The 20758-nt window shown below is 53.6% G+C and overlaps 1 protein-coding gene across 3 annotated transcripts in view; it reads left to right on the top strand.

Moving 5' to 3' along the window:
* The window catches only part of LOC138449172 (zinc finger protein 398-like), a 509505-nt gene that overhangs the window by 195376 nt on the left and 293371 nt on the right, over window positions 1-20758 (top strand). For all 3 annotated transcript variants that reach the window (XM_069604750.1, XM_069604749.1, XM_069604748.1), the window contains exon 3: window positions 11286-11405. In XM_069604750.1, coding sequence (XP_069460851.1) covers window positions 11286-11405 — 120 coding nt within the window. The remainder of the gene's footprint in view (window positions 1-11285; window positions 11406-20758) is intronic.

Here is a 20758-nt window from a genome sequence, read left to right as displayed (position 1 = left end):
AGGTGGGGATTCCACTGGTGCTAGTGGTGCAGTGCAGGACCAGGGACAGGAGGCAGCACAGGTCGCCGCAGAGGTGCCTGTGTGCGATCCTGTCCCTGATCCTGTCACTGCATCATCTTGCACCAGCAGGGATGCCTACGTCCAGACCCATTTTCAGGCAGGGGATGAGCTCACGACAACTGGCCTTCCTCTGCCTGCGGACGTGGCTATCCGGGTCTGGGTTGAGCCTGTCCTGACAGGTGTGGCGTTGCGTCAACGGGCCATGCGAGGTGACCTGCAGTCTTTTCATGAGGAGACTGCACGTCATCTCGAATGGCTCGTTGACCGCGTCGGCCTACTGGGACAGGTCACCCAGGCCGGATTCCTCCGTTTGATGGGGCTTGCTCAGACCCCCTCCTCAACTGAACCCCCTATGCGCCAGTCGTCCTCCGTGCCATCTTCCCACCCATCAGTCACCTGGGTGCCCTGTGGAGCTGCCTCTGACGGTGCGGACAGGCTGGTGGAGGAGGCATCCCTGCCACAGTCGGGAGTCGGACGTCCAGCAGGGGTGGCCACATCAATGACTGCACCCCAGCCAGCGGAGGATGTGCAGGCAGCAGGAGGCAGTGCACGGGCAGAGGCGCAGCAGCAGCAGCAACGTGGTGGGAGCCATGATGGCTCGGGGCCTTCGACATCGGAGGGGCAGGCATCGGCCGGAGGGCAGGAGGTCCCAGGACGGGAAGTTTCTTCCGTGTGGCAGCGATTGGGCCACACCATAGATGCGGAGCAGCAGCGGGCGGAAGAGGCACGGCTCACGATGGTCAGGGCGGAGAACTCCATGCGGAGGGCCCTGAGGCGGGCTGAGTGCCTCGAGGCAATCCGCAGGGAGTTTGGGGGGAACATGTGGACGGCCCTGCGGACCCTCGGGGCCATGGAGGAGGAGCGCCTCCGGGACATTGAGCGGGAGTTCGATGATGCCCTGGCCTGGAACATCCCGAAGTGAGCTGTCGGTCTAGCCCGCTGCACTTGTAAATAGTTCTGTAGTTAGTGTTAGGTTTCCTTTGGTTTAGCTTTTTTTTGGACCTTTTGGACAATGGGCCACATTTTTGTATATAGTTTTTTTTTTTAGGTAGTGTTATTCGATAGGTTTCATTTCTTCGTTTGGGATCATGGACCCTGGATTGTTTATCTGTATATAGTTGACTTTTGGATTTTCATTTTTTTAATGATTTCACCATGGAGCAATGGTTTTCGATTTTAATTTTCCATTGGATTTACTTTTGTGGACTGTGACTTTGGACATTATTTCACGTACCTGCTGGTTTTTAAAAAAAAAAATTCCAATATTGTTTGTTTATTTTTGATTCAATTTATGTTGCGTTTAATACATATTTTTTCTTCAAACTTCAATGTGTAGTATCATCTCATTGGTTTCATGCATATCATGATACGAGTTTTGACATTCACTGACACCCATTGGGTGTATGTGAGGGACATGTGTTAATTTCCAAACTTGCAATTGGGGTTCTATCATGTTTTTGCCATTTCTAAGTGGGTGGATGCAATACTCAGGTGGGTGTTTGGCATTTGGAGGCTGCCCATAAGGGCCAGGGATCTAGATTGTGGTGATATGTTGGCTGGGGGACATGAGTGGGGGCCTGGTGGAGGCTGCCCCTGCACTGCTGGGGGCTGGGGGTGATAGGGGACATGAGTGGGGGCCTGGTGGAGGCTGCCCCTGCACTGCTGAGGGGTGGGGGTGATAGGGGACATGAGTGGGGGCCTGGTGGAGGCTGACCCTGGTGGCTGGGGGGTGGGGGTGGTGGGAGAAATGAGTGGGGGCCTGGTGGAGGCTGCCCCTGCACTGCTGGGGGTTGGGGGTGGTGGGAGACATGAGTGGGGGCCTGGTGGAGGCTGCCCCTGGTGGCGGTGGGTTGGGGGTGGTGGGAGACATGAGTGGGGGCCTGGTGGAGGGTGCCCCTGGTGGCTGGGGGGTGGGGGTGCAGGGGGACATGTGTGGGGGCCTGGTGGAGGCTGCCCCTGGTGGCTGGGGGGTGGGGGTGGTGGGAAACTTGAGTGGGGGCCTGGTGGAGGCTGCCCCTGTACTGCTGGGGGGTGAGGGTGGTGGGAGACATGAGTGGGGGCCTGGTGGAGGCTGCCCCTGGTGGTTGGGGGGTGGGGGTGGTGGGAGACATGAGTGGGGGCCTGGTGGAGGCTGCCCCTGGTGGCTGGGGGTGGGGGTGGTGGGAGACATGAGTGGGGGCCTGGTGGAGGCTGCCCCTGGTGGCTGGGGGTGGGGGTGGTGGGAGACATGAGTGGGGGCCTGGTGGAGGCTGCCCCTGCACTGCTGGGGGATGGGGGCGGTGGGAGACATGAGTGGGGGCCTGGTGGAGGCTGCCCCTGCACTGCTGGGGGGTGGGGTGATAGGGGAAATGAGTGGGGGCCTGGTGGAGGCTGACCCTGGTGGCTGGGGGGTGGGGGTGGTGGGAGAAATGAGTGGGGGCCTGGTGGAGGCTGCCCCTGCACTGCTGGGGGGTGGGGGTGGTGGGAGACATGAGTGGGGGCCTGGTGGAGGCTGCCCCTGGTGGCAGTGGGGTGGGGGTGGTGGGAGACATGAGTGGGGGCCTGGTGGAGGGTGCCCCTGGTGGCTGGGGGGTGGGGGTGCAGGGGGACATGTGTGGGGGCCTGGTGGAGGCTGCCCCTGGTGGCTGGGGGGTGGGGGTGGTGGGAAACCTGAGTGGGGGCCTGGTGGAGGCTGCCCCTGTACTGCTGGGGGGTGGGGGTGGTGGGAGACATGGGTGGGGGCCTGGTGGAGGCTGCCCCTGGTGGTTGGGGGGTGGGGGTGGTGGGAGACATGAGTGGGGGCCTGGTGGAGGCTGCCCCTGGTGGCTGGGGGTGGGGGTGGTGGGAAACATGAGTGGGGGCCTGGTGGAGGCTGCCCCTGCACTGCTGGGGGGTGGGAGACATGAGTGGGGGCCTGGTGGAGGCTGCCCCTGGTGGCTGGGGGTGGGGGTGGTGGGAGACATGAGTGGGGGCCTGGTGGAGGCTGCCCCTGCACTGCTGGGGGATGGGGGTGGTGGGAGACATGAGTGGGGGCCTGGTGGAGGCTGCCCCTCCACTGCTGGGGGGTGGGGGTGATAGGGGACATGAGTGGGGGCCTGGTGGAGGCTGCCCCTGCACTGCTGGGGGGTGGGGGTGATGGGAGACATGAGTGGGGGCCTGGTGGAGGCTGCCCCTGCACTGCTGGGGGTGATAGGGGACATGAGTGGGGGCCTGGTGGAGGGAGCCCCTGCACTGCTGGGGGGTGGGGGTGATGGGAGACATGAGTGGGGGCCTGGTGGAGGCTGCCCCTGGTGGCTGGGGGGTAGGGGTGGTGGGAGACATGAGTGGGGGCCTGGTGGAGGCTGCCCCTGGTGGCTGGTGGCTGGGGGGTGGGGGTGGTGGGAGACATGAGTGGGGGCCTGGTGGAGGCTGCCCCTGCACTGCTGGAGGGTGGGGGTGATAGGGGACATGAGTGGGGGCCTGGTGGAGGCTGCCCCTGCACTGCTGGGGGGTGGGGGTGATAGGGGACATGAGTGGGGGCCTGGTGGAGGCTGCCCCTGGTGGCTGGGGGGTGGGGGTGGTGGGAGACATGAGTGGGGGCCTGGTGGAGGCTGCCTCTGGTGGCTGGGGGTGAGGGTGGTGGGAGACATGAGTGGGGGCCTGGTGGAGGCTGCCCCTGGTGGCTGGGGGGTGGGGGTGGTGGGAGACATGAGTGGGGGCCTGGTGGAGGCTGCCCCTGGTGGCTGGGGGGTGGGGGTGGTGGGAGACATGAGTGGGGGCCTGGTGGAGGCTGCCCCTGGTGGCGGTGGGTTGGGGGTGGTGGGAGACATGAGTGGGGGCCTGGTGGAGGGTGCCCCTGGTGGCTGGGGGGTGGGGGTGCAGGGGGACATGTGTGGGGGCCTGGTGGAGGCTGCCCCTGGTGGCTGGGGGGTGGGGGTGGTGGGAAACTTGAGTGGGGGCCTGGTGGAGGCTGCCCCTGTACTGCTGGGGGGTGAGGGTGGTGGGAGACATGAGTGGGGGCCTGGTGGAGGCTGCCCCTGGTGGTTGGGGGGTGGGGGTGGTGGGAGACATGAGTGGGGGCCTGGTGGAGGCTGCCCCTGGTGGCTGGGGGTGGGGGTGGTGGGAGACATGAGTGGGGGCCTGGTGGAGGCTGCCCCTGGTGGCTGGGGGTGGGGGTGGTGGGAGACATGAGTGGGGGCCTGGTGGAGGCTGCCCCTGCACTGCTGGGGGATGGGGGCGGTGGGAGACATGAGTGGGGGCCTGGTGGAGGCTGCCCCTGCACTGCTGGGGGGTGGGGTGATAGGGGAAATGAGTGGGGGCCTGGTGGAGGCTGACCCTGGTGGCTGGGGGGTGGGGGTGGTGGGAGAAATGAGTGGGGGCCTGGTGGAGGCTGCCCCTGCACTGCTGGGGGGTGGGGGTGGTGGGAGACATGAGTGGGGGCCTGGTGGAGGCTGCCCCTGGTGGCAGTGGGGTGGGGGTGGTGGGAGACATGAGTGGGGGCCTGGTGGAGGGTGCCCCTGGTGGCTGGGGGGTGGGGGTGCAGGGGGACATGTGTGGGGGCCTGGTGGAGGCTGCCCCTGGTGGCTGGGGGGTGGGGGTGGTGGGAAACCTGAGTGGGGGCCTGGTGGAGGCTGCCCCTGTACTGCTGGGGGGTGGGGGTGGTGGGAGACATGGGTGGGGGCCTGGTGGAGGCTGCCCCTGGTGGTTGGGGGGTGGGGGTGGTGGGAGACATGAGTGGGGGCCTGGTGGAGGCTGCCCCTGGTGGCTGGGGGTGGGGGTGGTGGGAAACATGAGTGGGGGCCTGGTGGAGGCTGCCCCTGCACTGCTGGGGGGTGGGAGACATGAGTGGGGGCCTGGTGGAGGCTGCCCCTGGTGGCTGGGGGTGGGGGTGGTGGGAGACATGAGTGGGGGCCTGGTGGAGGCTGCCCCTGCACTGCTGGGGGATGGGGGTGGTGGGAGACATGAGTGGGGGCCTGGTGGAGGCTGCCCCTCCACTGCTGGGGGGTGGGGGTGATAGGGGACATGAGTGGGGGCCTGGTGGAGGCTGCCCCTGCACTGCTGGGGGGTGGGGGTGATGGGAGACATGAGTGGGGGCCTGGTGGAGGCTGCCCCTGCACTGCTGGGGGTGATAGGGGACATGAGTGGGGGCCTGGTGGAGGGAGCCCCTGCACTGCTGGGGGGTGGGGGTGATGGGAGACATGAGTGGGGGCCTGGTGGAGGCTGCCCCTGGTGGCTGGGGGGTAGGGGTGGTGGGAGACATGAGTGGGGGCCTGGTGGAGGCTGCCCCTGGTGGCTGGTGGCTGGGGGGTGGGGGTGGTGGGAGACATGAGTGGGGGCCTGGTGGAGGCTGCCCCTGCACTGCTGGAGGGTGGGGGTGATAGGGGACATGAGTGGGGGCCTGGTGGAGGCTGCCCCTGCACTGCTGGGGGGTGGGGGTGATAGGGGACATGAGTGGGGGCCTGGTGGAGGCTGCCCCTGGTGGCTGGGGGGTGGGGGTGGTGGGAGACATGAGTGGGGGCCTGGTGGAGGCTGCCTCTGGTGGCTGGGGGTGAGGGTGGTGGGAGACATGAGTGGGGGCCTGGTGGAGGCTGCCCCTGGTGGCTGGGGGGTGGGGGTGGTGGGAGACATGAGTGGGGGCCTGGTGGAGGCTGCCCCTGGTGGCTGGGGGGTGGGGGTGGTGGGAGACATGAGTGGGGGCCTGGTGGAGGCTGCCCCTGCACTGCTGGGGGGTAGGGGTGATAGGGGACATGAGTGGGGGCCTGGTGGAGGCTGCCGCTGCACTGCTGGGGGGTGGGGGTGGTGGGAGACATGAGTGGGGGCCTGGTGGAGGCTGCCGCTGCACTGCTGGGGGGTGGGGGTGGTGGGAGACATGAGTGGGGGCCTGGTGGAGGCTGCCCCTGCACTGCTGGGGGGTGGGGGTGGTGGGAGACATGAGTGGGGGCCTGGTGGAGGCTGCCCCTGGTGGCTGGGCAGTGGGGGTGTTGGGAGACATGAGTGGGGGCCTGGTGGAGGCTGCCCCTGGTGGCTGGGGGGTGGGGGTGGTGGGAGACATGAGTGGAGGCCTGGTGGAGGCTGCCCCTGCACTGCTGTGGGGTGGGGGTGGTGGGAGACATGAGTGGGGGCCTGGTGGAGGCTGCCCCTGCACTGCTGGGGGGTGGAGGTGATAGGGGACATGAGTGTGGGCCTGGTGGAGGCTGCCCCTGCACTGCTGGGGGGTGGGGGTGATGGGAGACATGAGTGGGGGCCTGGTGGAGGCTGCCCCTGGTGGCTGGGGGGTGGGGGTGGTGGGAGACATGAGTGGGGGCCTGGTGGAGGCTGCCCCTGGTGGCTGGGGGATGGGGGTGGTGGGAGACATGAGTGGGGGCCTGGTGGAGGCTGCCCCTGGTGGCTGGGGGGTGGGGGTGGCGGGAGACATGAGTGGGGGCCTGGTAGAGGCTGCCCCTGCACTGCTGGGGGTGGGGGTAATAGGGGACATGAGTGGGGGCCTGGTGGAGGCTGCCCCTGCAATGCTGGGGGGTGGGGGTGATGGGAGACATGAGTGGGGGCCTGGTGGAGGCTGCCCCTGGTGGCTGGGGGGTGGGGGTGGTGGGAGACATGAGTGGGGGCCTGGTGGAGGCTGCCCCTGCACTGCTGGGGGGTGGGGGTGGTGGGAGACATGAGTGGGGGCCTGGTGGAGGCTGCCCCTGCACTGCTGGGGGGTGGGGGTGATAGGTGACATGAGTTGGTGCCTGGTGGAGGCTGCCCCTGCACTGCTGGGGGGTGGGGGTGGTGGGAGACATGAGTGGGGGCCTGGTGGAGTTTGCCCCTGGTGGCTGGGGGATGGGGGTGGTGGGAGACATGAGTGGGGGCCTGGTGGAGGCTGCCCCTGGTGGCTGGGGGGTGGGGGTGATGGGCGAAATGAGTGGGGGCCTGGTGGAGGCTGCCCCTTGTGGCTGGAGGTGCAGGGGGACATGCGTTGGTGGGCAGTAGTGCAAGGTGACATGTGGGTTGGCTGGGGGGCATGGCCATGGTGGATGGGGTGCCTGAAGGACATGTGCAGGGTAGGCCCCTGTGGTGTGGGCCACCTGCAGGGGCCATGGACGGTGTAGAGGGAACACCTGGGAGGACCCACACGTGCAACTCACGTGTGGTGCTCCCCGCGGACCCCTGTAATACACGTACCCTGATGGAATTGCGTGTGATACTTCCTGCGCACCCCTGAAATACACGTACCCTGCTGTTTTTGCGTGTGATACTTCCCGCGCACCCCTGGAATACACATACCCTGATGGAATCGCGTGTGATGCTTCCCGCGCACCGCTGAGATATACGTACCCTACTGCTTTTGCGTGTGATACTTCCCGCGCACCCCTGAAATACACGTACCCTGCTGCTTTTGCGTGTGATACTTCCCACGCACCCCTGGAATACACGTACCATGCTGTTATTGCGTGTGTTCCCACGCACCCCTGATGTACACGTACACAGGACAATCGCATGTGGAATTTCCCGCGAACTACTGAAATACACGTTCCCCGCTTGGCGTTTGCTGTTTGCCAGCCCTGTGAATTGGTCCAGGGTTAGCGCAGCCCTTTGCGATGATTTGGGGATTTTGAAGGCTTTTCCTTGCGCGAGGGCGTTCTTGGGGGCGTAACTGGCGCTGCTGCAGGGTCGCTGCCCCACTCTGCGCCACGGCTGGTTTCGGAGGGTAAAATCCATGAATACGCTGTGCGATGAAAAGGATTTTGTCGCACGCGGCTGGCGCAGTGTATCGCACGGGGACACTGTGCGCCAGCCGCGTGCGCCATTTTTGTGCGAATTTCTATGAATTACCCTGACAGTGTTGTGGCTCTGCAACCAGCGCCTTAACGGCCTTGCAAATGCATCGTTTTTGTTATCAGCAGCATAGCCTTTCTTATACATGATATTTCCAACTGAGAGACCAGGAAACACCAGCAGTTATCTTGCAATCTGTGCCTGCTTCAAAGTCAGTCAGTGAGTAACAGAATAAAGCCCCCTTTTAAAGATGTGTTTATACCAATGATCTCTACTAGCTTGACAAGCAAAAAAGGTTTTACTTTATATCCATGGTCAAATATGCTTAGCATCATACATAAGAACGAGCTGTACGTTTGTTACGAATCTCTAAAACTAGTTTATTACACTACTCTCAGTTTGTGTCGGAAAGTGGCGAAAGTAAAGTGGTGTTAAATAGATGATGTTTTAGGTTTTTATTATTTTCCAGCCCGGGATTTATAGTTTTCCTTTCATGAGGTAAGAAATAAAGCTGCACATTTTTTTAGTTTAACATGTTTCGTCAAAGATATATATATATGTGTGGTCAGGTTGCTGCAATTAGTGTGTTTTTTCAAGCAATCTCTACAGTATTATTGTAGACCTTGAAATCCAGCACCTTAACATTTGTTAAATGTTGAAGGTATTTGTACCGCGCACCGTCACCAACGGAATTGGTCCCCAGGCGCTCTGGCGGATCTGCAAATGATAAGGTGGGAAGGGTTAGTAAGGTGAAGAGGGAGTAGGATAGTGAGAGGAGTGGTGTTCTGTTGGCAGCTTCAGCTCGGTATACACCAGATACTGAGCTTTGGTGCGGGTATTGGATCGGTGTCAGTCCGCGTGTGCTGTTGCTCCGGCTTATGTGTTGTTGCAGTGTTGTGAAGTGCGTGCGGCTCGCAATTCTGTCTAAGTGTGGACATGCTAACATTCAGAGTCCTATCTAGATGCAACGCAGGCCAATATTCGCAATTCTATCTAAATGTGGCGCGTGTTGGTCTTGACAACTATGTTACTATGCAATGTAAGGCAACTTCTACGATCCTGTCATGAGTAAGTTCAGTCTGGTGGTTACAAATCTTTCTGAGTGTACCTGGTGTGAGTCTATGGCAGTCTATGTTATTGGGAAGTAAGATAGATTGGCAGGGGTTTTCTGGAGTAGAGTAATTGCTCTACTCCCCACCCATGCCACACTCACAGTTTTTGTTGGTGTCTGTTGGCTTCACTGGCTTCCCCTTTGGACACCTGCAGACATGTCTTGGAGCCGCCAATGTTGGAGCCGCTCTTTTCCTCGGGGTTCTTCGCCGCAGGGGCTGCCGGGCAGAGGGCTGCCCTGAGATGTCCTTGATATGTGGTATGTGGACCAATCCGGACTCAGTGGGCAGGTTCGGTGCAGGGTAGAAGGTGAACCAGGAAGCGGGCGGGCACAGGGGGGGAAGACACGCGCCGAGTGCGCAATGGTGCTTGTAAGCGCCATATTTCAAACAAAATGGGCATTTTGTAGGTGAGGGTCAGGAGACTCCTTACCTTGCTCTGGGGACGGCTGGTAATGGCGGAGAGCACCTAGTGCCGAGCCTTGCTGCGGCCTCAGTTTGTTTTTTTGTTTTTTTTCAAAATTGGGCCACTCGGGAGGCGGGCAGAAGGCGAACCAGGAAGCGGGTGGGCACAGGGGGAGAAAACACATGGCGAGTGTGCAATGGTGCTTGTAAGCGCCATATTTTAAACAAAATGGGCATTTTGTAGGTGAGGGTCAGGAGACTCCTTACCTTGCTCAGGGGGCCGCTGGTAATCGAATAAAGCTTGGAATGTACATGTTCAAGTGCTTGAATTGCAGAGTGGGTTAAAATCCCTGCTTTCCTGTTTGTGATCCTGGGCAAAATATATATTCTCGCTCTGATTTAACTGCACATAGTCCTTATAAGTGATTACATTAAAACTATATAAAAAAAGACGCTCTAACCACAGATTTAATAATTTTAGTGACCAAATGGTGTACGCTCAGGCTCCTCTGTTAGTGGTCCCCAATGGCATCCGGTAGAATTGCATTATTGTTGCATTTGGCCTCCTTTAGTCCCATATTGTTGAATTTGACAGGCAGATGTATAGTCTCACGAACCATTCAGTGCACCAAATATGTGTGTGCTGTCACCACCTCTCCATGCAGTGAGACTCCTGCTCTATGCGCTATCACTTTCCATGTGCTGTCACTCTCTCTCTCTACGCTCTTTACTTGCACTGTTGCTCCCTTAGACTTCACATCCTTCCTTGCATCCTTAACCTCCTCACCCTGGCACCTTTGACGATATCCCCCTTTGCACCCTCAAACCATCTTCTCCATCTCTCAACTTTGCTCACGGCTCATACTTTTTTTTCTCTCATCCTTCCTCTCACACCATCGCTTTTTTTCTTACCCTCCCACTCCCACACTTCTTCTCTCATATTTCCTCTTGGTCATCGATGGCACTGTCTTTCAATGGTTTCCTCCCTTTCTCTAGCCCCCTCCTCTTTCTCCTGCACACCTGCACCCTGTCTCCCACCCTCCCTTGAAACTTTGCCCTCCCCTCCTTGCACCCTGAGGGCTATAAATGCAAAGTGCAAAAAGCAACAGTAAAAGACAAAACTATTGGCTTTGCTAATGCGTGTTCGACATTGCTTTCGTTTCTCTGAAGGGTGGCTCAGTGGTGCTCATTCCTGTGATCCTCTTCGTTCATTTGTTGTAGCTCTGCCATGAGAGAGTCCAGTCCACGCTACTGCAATTACCCAGTGTACCTGTGATCAGATCTCAGGGACTCGCAGTGAGAGACCCCCCCCCCCCCACTGCCCCCTTGATTCTGCTCCACAAGGTCGGCCTAATTTCCTCTCCAGGTGTTGGACAGGACACATGCTAACCCCTGCCTTCTGTCTGCCTATGTCCGCTTCATGGGGCAAGAAGGCCTCTGATGATGTTCTTGCTCCTCCTGGTCGCCTCTAACCGGATCTCGCTAGCCCTCTAACGTGAAAACCACTGTGCAGTACAGTCTCATAAGTACACGCAGGTGCCCAACGCGGTTCGATGTGCTGGCGTGGTCCTCATCCCGTCCTTGGTTTTCACTCCCCCATTCTGTATTCAGGAATGGAAAACGTCTTGGCCAGCTTCATGGCCGGCGGGTGATTCGGACGGAATGAAGATCGTTTAAAAGAGAGGACACGGCTGCTCCATATGCTTACCTTGTAAGTTGCTTGAAAAGAGTTTTGAAACTCCATCGTGTTCATCTCTACCCTCCAGTATTTCACAAGGTATGTTTTTATGTTGCCACATGTGTAATGTTGCGATTCTTTGAATTCATCAAGAATAATCATGACACTGCAGGCTAGGTTACGCTTCCAATAATGTTTATGTTCAAAGTATTTTCCTGACAACATTACAGCTATTTCTTTGGGGTAATGTGTAAATTGTGAATTCTGTTGTTAAGATTCTCAGTGATGAGATGACTAATGCATCTTTTTCTGACAAGCAGGTTATAAAATTCATGGAACTTTACTCCGGATGAATGCAATGGAAGGGAAGGATGTCCTGGTTTCACAGGATTCAGAGATAAGCCCAGACACGGATGATGCCACAAAAAAAAAACCCACAGGTGAGTAAAAGTGCTGACGCATTACCGCGGTAGAGAGATCATCTAACTGCTGCAGAGAGTATAGCATTTTATCTTTTTACTTTGCATTATTTATTGTATTTAGTTAAGACTTTCACTTACTCTTACTTCATAGTTATTTTTACAAAACTTGCACCACAATCAGTTGTCCCAAGTCCCTTCCTAGGTCAGTGCTTTCGCACCCATTGTAGCTCCAAAGTCAGTCAGTCTATCGGATTTGGTAGTGCTCCTAAATAATTCTTGTTTTAGTCTCTTTTTTGCGCTGCTGTTGGGTGGGCGTTTTGGCGTTGGCCCTTAAGATCCTCCTGGTTTGCACAGAGCTCCTTTTGTTGATAGACTTCAGAGCTTCTTGGGAACCAGCTGCACTTGCCCTCCTGGCTGTCCCGGCACATGGTGCCCCCATTTATTTACAGTCTCCAGAGCTTTATGGACCAGAACATGTTTTTGGTCTCTTAAACAAGTTACTGGGTGAAACCTTCTGTTTGCTGACTCCTAGGCACTTCTTTATATTCTGGCGCCAGGTAGTCTCACCCCCTTAGGGATCTTCCTCTGCTGACACCAGAATTGTATCCTTTCAGTTTGACGGCTATGCCAATCCTCTTATCCTTTCTTTGCCTTTGGTTTGAAGTCACAGATCTCCCTCCAGGTGTTCTCCCTGCCACCCAAGCTTGTTGAAATGTCCTTCTCCTCTGTTATTTCTTCCCTCCCCGATTTCTGTCTTTGGGGTCCGTTTTGTTTCTTTTCATCCATCTGTCATCCTCTTTGGTGCTTTCCCTGTCCCCTTGTCCTTTCATTTGTTCTCTCATCCTCATTCCACCCCTTTTTACTTCTTTGTGTTCCTGCCGCCCTTCAGGATTGTTCAGAGTATTCTCAGGCTGTAGTACATTCCCTCTTGAAACTGGTTACACCCCTTTTTGTCACTTTCTTCTTTTGCCCCGCTCACTCCCTTTTTTCACACCAACCTGTCCTTTCTCATCCTTTTCCCCCTTTCTCTCTCGTTCCCCTTTCACCTTTCCAACTGGGCTTCCCTCCCCCAGTGCTCTTTCCCTGCTGGCACTCGTACACTTCTCTCTGTCTGTTCTCTTCCTCCTCCTTTTTCGTTCTAGCTTCTGTCATAGCAGCCTTTACCTGCTCTTCATTTCTAACTTCCCTCTCTGCCGCTTGTCAGAGTTCTCGTTTTCTCCTTTCTCGGTCGTCTTCACCCTCCTTCACTCCATATCCTCTACATCTCCTCACGATTTACCGCGTGGAGGAGAGACCACCAATCGTCAATCATTGATTATATCTTTACTACCAGGAACTTGTTCGCAATTGTAGAACATTTCAAAGTAGTGCCGCAAAAACATAGCAACCATGAGCTTTTATCCTTGACCTGGTCAATGTGCCCTTCATCCGCACCACAATACTATAAATCAGCCCTCACTGTCTCTGAGGGTAAGAACAGATTTAGATGGACACCTTCATCATAAATTCATCTCCACTCACTACTACAAAATCCTGAACATTTGTTTACTTCTAATTTGGCCAATTCAGATGGCGTGTATGTAGGAACCTTGGAATTATTTGTATCATCTACATCAGCTAAACCAATTTAGAGGCACAAACAACTTTATGATCAGGACATGTGCAGTAAGAAAACTGATTTACGTAGCTGTCACATCGTGGGGCAGATGGCGAGTCTGGGATCGATATCGACGTAGTCTGTCGTAGAGTCTGCCGCCACGTTCCCCTCCCTCTACGTGCCTGCAGGTCTAGTCTTTCTCCGATCGCGTACGCGACCGGGAGCTTTTAGCCTTCAGCTTCCGGGTCGCGTACGCGTTGCAACGCTCCCTGGTTTTTCGCTTGTCGTTGCGTTGCTAGGAAGCCTTCTGTGTATCCTCCGCTCACTCCTGCTGTTTCTTTCTCTCCTTCGCTTTTCCTTCTTCCCGTTCTGCCCTCTTTTACCTAACCCATTCTCTCTCTTCTTGTCCCCTCCTTTCTAATTTTCACTCCTACTTATTGTACTGCCTCTGCCTCCCGCTGCTTAACATTTTGCCTTCCCGTGTACCGACCTAGCCTGCTATTGGACTACTTCTGCCTCCCGCTGCTGTTCAATCTTGCCTTCCCGTGTACCAACCTTGCCTGCTATTGGACTGCCCCTGCCTCCCGTTGTAGTGAACTTTGGATCATCCTGTGTTCCGACCCTGCCTGTTTTATTGGACTGCCTCTGCCTTCCGTTTTGGTGACTTCGATCCTTCAAGTATACTCCGTCTGTTTACGGACCACCACCTGAACTCTCCCGTAAGGGGTTTTTTGTGCCTTTGGCTTTTTCCCCTCATACGACGGTCGCGGAGGATCTTTCACCGCCTTACCTATACGGTATCGCGGTGGCGTCCTTTCGCGGCCGTCCCTATCTTCACAAAAAAAAGGAGAAACCAGGAAACCAGGAAGAAAAGAAGATCAGGAGAAAAGACAGAGGTGAGGAGGAGGGGGAGGGGTTTGAGACTTCCTTTGAAGAAGAGGACATTGCTGACCTTTGTGATAGTTTGCAACGCCACAATACCAAGATGGCAACTCCCCAACAGATTCAAGAATTAGTAGCCGCTGTACAGAACCTGAACCTGGAGGTTCAGAATTTAAAAAGTGCAAACGCAACATTGCTACAGCGAGTGACAGAAAGAGAACGCCTTTCAACAGATCTACCTCCTCTTCCTTTAGTCTCCGGCAAATTCGATGGGAACCCCAAAAGGGTCAAGGAATTTTTGGATGCGTGTAATCTTCACTTCTCTTTTCGTACACATACTTTTGACTCCGATCATGCCAAAATTGGCTTTATGATTACTCATATGACTGGCAATGCCCTTGCTTGGGCCACCCCCCTAGTGAACCGAACAGATCCAGTGCTGCAAGATTATAACGCCTTCAGGACTTTGTTACAACAAACCTTCTTACGAACCGAGAGTACTTATTTGGCGTCTGAAGATCTGCTGGATATACGCCAGGGCGAGTCAGAATTGCTTACTTACATCACGAACTTCAAACAAGTTGCTTCAGAAGCAGGATGGCAGGAACAAGCGCAGTATGCCATCTTTCGACGGGGGTTGAGAGAGGATCTCAAGGATGAACTGGCCCGTATCGCTCGTCCAACAACGTTTGATGAACTCGTGACTGCTACACTTCGTATTGATTTCCGTTTGGCTGAACGACGCGCGGAGAAAAGGAAATCCAAACCCTATGCGTCTCTTCCTTTGGTTCCCCTTCCTCCCGTCCCTACATCCTCTTCAAGATCCACTCGAGAAGAACCAATGCAGATAGGGACTACTCGTGCTCCACTTACTTCTGAGGAGCGTAAGAGGCGCAGAGAAGGAAACCTGTGCATGTATTGTGGGGCTTCGACTCATCTCCTTAGGGACTGCCCAGATGTCCCTCCAAGACGGTCGGGAAACGGTCGCCCTCGGTGAGTGTCAGGACTAACTTCCGAGGGGCTTCGAATAGTCCATATGTTACTCTTTCAGTCTCTACCCCTGCGATCCCAGAAGATGCTCGCCTTATGATTTTATCAGTAACTCTATTACTGGGTGACTCGGAGATTCAGGCTCAGGCTCTATTGGATTGTGGCGCCGCTGGCAATTTCATGGATACCTACTGGGCCACTCAGAAGTGTGTGCCTCGTATTGCCAAGAAGGAGGATCAGAAGGTGGAGGGGGTCGACGGCGAACCTTTAAGCTCTGGCTTGATAACACACACCACGGAAGTACTAGTGATGTCAGTCCAACAACATACTGAAAAGATATCATTTGACCTTATCCGTGCGGCTCACTTCCCCATCATCCTTGGGATTGGCTGGCTACGAAAACACAACCCCAAAATAGATTGGACAAAGAACCTTCTTAGCTTTCACTCCGCTACCTGCAAGTCTGAGTGCCTGCCTGAACCTAGTTATGAAGTTGTCAAGACATCAAGTTGTTGTGAGACCAGATCTGTTCATTGTTTGCCCACTGATCTTCAGGAATACACCGAGGTAGTCACAGAAAAGATACCTCTGGATTTACCTCCTCACCGTCCTGAAGATTGTGGGATAGATCTCATGCCAGGGGCTCTGGTCCCTTTCTGTCGGATGTTCCCCCTTTCTCTGGAAGAAAGACGCTATCTCAGAGAATACCTGGACAAGAATCTAGCCAATGAACTCATCAGACCTTCAAAGTCTCCGGCAGGGGCCTCGCTATTCTTCATACCAAAGAAAGGGTCACAAGAGCTACGTCCCTGCATTGATTACCGGGGTTTAAATAAAGTAACCATCAAAGACCGGTATCCCATGCCACTTATAACAGAGATAATCCAAGCTGTACATGGGTCCACCATCTTTACAAAACTTGACCTAAGAAACGCATATCACTTACTTCGAGTCCAAGCAGGAGATGAGTGGAAGACTGCCTTTCGGACTCCATACGGTCTATTCGAATATCAGGTAATGCCCTTTGGCTTAGTCAATGCTCCTTCCATATTTCAACGCTTCATGGATCGCCTGTTTTCAGATCTCCTATGCCATACTACCATCGTTTATCTGGATGACATTTTAGTGTTTTCTCGAACACCAGAAGACCACAAGGAACATGTTAGAGAAGTCTTTCAACGTCTCAAAGATAATCATCTTTCCGTCAAACTGAACAAATGTGTTTTTGCTGCATCCTCTATCTCCTATTTGGGATTTATCCTTTCTAGTAAGGGTATCTCGATGGATCCACAGAAGGTCACATCTATTCTAAATTGGCCTTCGCCAAGATCAGTAAAGGAGGTACAGAAGTTCCTAGGATTGGCTAACTTCTATCGGAAGTTCATTCCAAACTTCTCCCAAAGAGTGTTACCCATTACATCTTTACTTAAGAAGTCTTCTATGCCGTTTACTTGGTCTGATGCAGCCGAGGAGAGTTTTCATCTTCTCAAAGAAGACTTTTGCTCTGCTCCCATTCTACGACAACCGAATCAGGATCTCCCCTTTATACTGGAGACTGATGCGTCGGCGATGGCGGTTGGGGCAGTTCTACTTCAAGCTCATGACAATCTCGAATATCCTGTCTCTTATTTTTCAAAAACACTCAACTCTAGTCAAAAGAATTACTCGGTCATCGAACGAGAACTACTTGCCATGAAACTAGCGTGTGTCGAATGGAGACATCTGTTACAAGGAGGCATTTATCCATTTACCATCAGGACTGACCACAAGAATCTACAAGTGTTGAAACAGTTTGAGTGTTATAACACCCGACAAGCAAGATGGGCACACTTTTTTGCCCAGTTCGACTTCAACATCACATACATTCCTGGAGAACAGAACCTGGTGGCGGACGCACTTTCTCGTCGCAGTGATTACCTTACAGAGACAGAGGGCAACCGAGATTTGATGTTTCCGAAAACCAAACAAATCGGAGAACTGTCTACATTCCTTAAGCAAGTCAGAGATACTTCTAAAGAAAAATTCGAAGGGGATCTCCACCCCATAGATACCAAGTATAACATCAAGGATGGGTTCTATCTAGTAAAAGATAGATTGTATCTACCCACATTTGAACAGAGGAAGAAGGCACTGTTATGGTGTCACGATTCTAAGATTGCAGGACATAGAGGCATCAGAGGTACCCAGGAATATCTTCTAAGGCACTTTTATTGGCCAAATTTAAAGGAGGACGCTAAGAAGTACGTACGGTCCTGTCTTATTTGTCTTCGCAACAAAGTATCTCATCAAAGACCAATAGGATTATTGAAGTCCGATGCCGTTCCTGCAGGACCTTGGTACACCATCTCCACGGATTTCATCGTAGAGTTACCCCGGTCTCAGGGTTGCACTTGTATCATGGTGGTGGTGGACTCTTTTTCCAAACTGGCCCATTTTTCCCCCCTACTTGGCATTCCCTCCGCTGCAGAAATGGCAGAGGTTTTTCTAAAAGATGTATTTCGTCTTCACGGAATACCCGCTAAGATCATTTCGGATCGGGGGAGTCAATATACCTCACGCTTCTGGAAGACCTTTTGTGAAAAATTGGGCATAGAGAGAGCCTTATCTTCGGGTTTTCACCCTCAGACCAATGGTCAAACGGAACGACTTAACGGAACCCTCGAACAGTATCTAAGGTGTTTCATCAACCGACAACAGGATAATTGGGTTCCTCTTTTACCCTTGGCAGAGTTCTCATATAACAATTCCGTTCATTCTGCACTTGGTATAAGTCCTTTCTTTTGCACCTATGGCTATCATCCCCATTCCATTCCACCCATCTCTTTAACCCCCTCACACACACCTTCGGTGGATTCTTCTCTTTCTCACATACAGAAGGTACATGAAGAGGCTAAGTTGAGCCTTCAGGAGGCACAAGATCGTTATGAGATCCAGGCTAACAAACATCGTAGACAGGTTCCAGGGTGGGAAGTAGGATCCCAAGTCATGCTCTCTACCAAATATCTACCCCGGTGGGTTCATCCCTCTAAACTCTCTCCTAAGTTCTTAGGTCCTTACAAGATTACGCACAAGATAAATCCTGTGACATTTCGTCTCCAACTTCCTGTTAGTCTACAAAGGGTGCATCCAGTATTTCATGCTTCCCAATTGAAACCATTTGTAGAAGATACCTGGTCCCGTAAGTCTCAATCCAATCTTCTTCCCACTGATCCTACTCCAGAAGAGTATGAAGTCGCTCAGATATGCGATTCACGGTATCATAGGGGTAGCCTCGAATATTTGGTAAGATGGAAAGGATTTCCCTGTTCAGAAAACACTTGGGAGCCCAAATCCCACATTCACGCCACTCGATTGTTACGCCAGTTCCACCGTTTCCATCCGGGGAAACCGGGGGGAGGATGTTTTCGGAGGGGGCATACTGTCACATCGTGGGGCAGATGGCGAGTCTGGGATCGATATCGACGTAGTCTGTCGTAGAGTCTGCCGCCACGTTCCCCTCCCTCTACGTGCCTGCAGGTCTAGTCTTTCTCCGATCGCGTACGCGACCGGGAGCTTTTAGCCTTCAGCTTCCGGGTCGCGTACGCGTTGCAACGCTCCCTGGTTTTTCGCTTGTCGTTGCGTTGCTAGGAAGCCTTCTGTGTATCCTCCGCTCACTCCTGCTGTTTCTTTCTCTCCTTCGCTTTTCCTTCTTCCCGTTCTGCCCTCTTTTACCTAACCCATTCTCTCTCTTCTTGTCCCCTCCTTTCTAATTTTCACTCCTACTTATTGTACTGCCTCTGCCTCCCGCTGCTTAACATTTTGCCTTCCCGTGTACCGACCTAGCCTGCTATTGGACTACTTCTGCCTCCCGCTGCTGTTCAATCTTGCCTTCCCGTGTACCAACCTTGCCTGCTATTGGACTGCCCCTGCCTCCCGTTGTAGTGAACTTTGGATCATCCTGTGTTCCGACCCTGCCTGTTTTATTGGACTGCCTCTGCCTTCCGTTTTGGTGACTTCGATCCTTCAAGTATACTCCGTCTGTTTACGGACCACCACCTGAACTCTCCCGTAAGGGGTTTTTTGTGCCTTTGGCTTTTTCCCCTCATACGACGGTCGCGGAGGATCTTTCACCGCCTTACCTATACGGTATCGCGGTGGCGTCCTTTCGCGGCCGTCCCTATCTTCACAAAAAAAAGGAGAAACCAGGAAACCAGGAAGAAAAGAAGATCAGGAGAAAAGACAGAGGTGAGGAGGAGGGGGAGGGGTTTGAGACTTCCTTTGAAGAAGAGGACATTGCTGACCTTTGTGATAGTAGCAGACTTAGAAATTTGAAAGGTTTGCCCCTTGAACTTAGAATCACTGGAACAAAACACCTCAAGACTCAGTATAGGAATTGGCCTAAGTCGTGTAAAGCTATGATCATCCAGAAAGATGCTGAGCATATGCTGAACACCATAGCCTCCAAAAATACCGCCTCCATTTGAAATCTGTTAAATCAGGTGTGCCATGATCCTCATACTTCTTTACAAATGAATACAGTGCAAGAACAAAACTGGATTCAGTACTTCCGGACTCTTTTTGCTCGAGGACCCACATCTCAATGTGCTCTAGTCTCGAATTACATGTCCACGGACACTAACTTTCAATTTGAAAGAAGTGGCATTTTATTTTTTATTACCAAACTAAGCTCTTCCCCAGCTCCTGGATCTGATGGACTCAACAATGTTATGCTAAAGACCCATCCTGAATTCTGGGCTGCTAAATTACAGAATATTTATCTTAATGTTGTTAAATGTCATCGATTCCATCATCTTGGCAGAAATCTATTATAGTCCCAATTTTCAAGAAGCAATCGTGAGCTCCCTGAGAGCTACCGACCCATTGCTCTCTTGGATGCTCCGGGGAAATTCTTTGCTTGCCTGATTCTACGAGATTTCAATTGTTGGATGACTGAACAACATCTACACGACAAATTTCAAACAGGCTTTGTAGCAGGGTTAGGCACAGCTATCAATTTGAGAGACCATATCTGCCATGAAAACGTAGGGGAAACAAATGAAATCAAACAATGTACTTTTGTGGATTTTAAGAGCGCCTTTGATTCTGTGTCTCGCAAATTGCTAATGGACAAATTGGCCAAAGCTACCTGCCCCACTCATGTCTACACCCTAGTTTCTCAGTCCATTCCAACATCTCTGTTCAAATCCGTGTAACCCTAGATGGGAAATTATCAGCACCTATTCCAACACACAGAGGCCTGAAGCAAGGCTGCATCCTAGCCTCAGTGCTTTTTAACTTCTTCATCTCTGATTTGAATCGCCATCTAACTAAGGTAGTTTCTGATCCTCCCAAAATTGGCAATTGTGCCATTCCATGGCTACTTTACCCAGATGATTTAGTGCTTCTTTCCAAAACTCCAAATGGATTACAAAAACTGCTACAAGCACTTCAAGGATATACTGAAATCAATCAGCTCACAATCAATTTGACTAAAACCAAGGTTATGATCTGTGCGACTCCCCATCATATTAGACATTGCTCGTATAAATGGCTATTATATGGCTCCAGTCTAGAAGTGGTAACTGAATATCGATATCTTGGTCTTACACCAACATTCACCCTTCTGACTTGCCTTACCGTTTGGAACTAAGGAAGAAGATACAAACATCTGTCACCCGGGCCGACATAATCCATTGTAAGTACGGAAAATTAACTTTTTCCCCCTTTGATAATGTGTTACAAACAGAAGGTTGTCCCAATTTTGGTTTATGGCACCAAAACAAGGCTGTGGAAAAAGTAGGCCTTCTGGTTACATCTAGAAGGCCTCTTTTTGAAGTAGGTACTTTGCTTGCCACCAAGTCAACCCATGTGTATTGTTAGACATGAACTGGGGTTGTTTCTCTTGGAACTTCCTACGTGTGGA

This window comes from Ambystoma mexicanum, chromosome 1p (assembly GCF_040938575.1).
Source record: "Ambystoma mexicanum isolate Mex_15411 chromosome 1p, UKY_AmexF1_1, whole genome shotgun sequence".
Taxonomy (NCBI): domain Eukaryota; kingdom Metazoa; phylum Chordata; class Amphibia; order Caudata; family Ambystomatidae; genus Ambystoma; species Ambystoma mexicanum.
The sequence above is the reverse complement of the archived record's forward strand: the minus strand, read 5'-3'. Positions and strand labels throughout refer to the sequence as shown.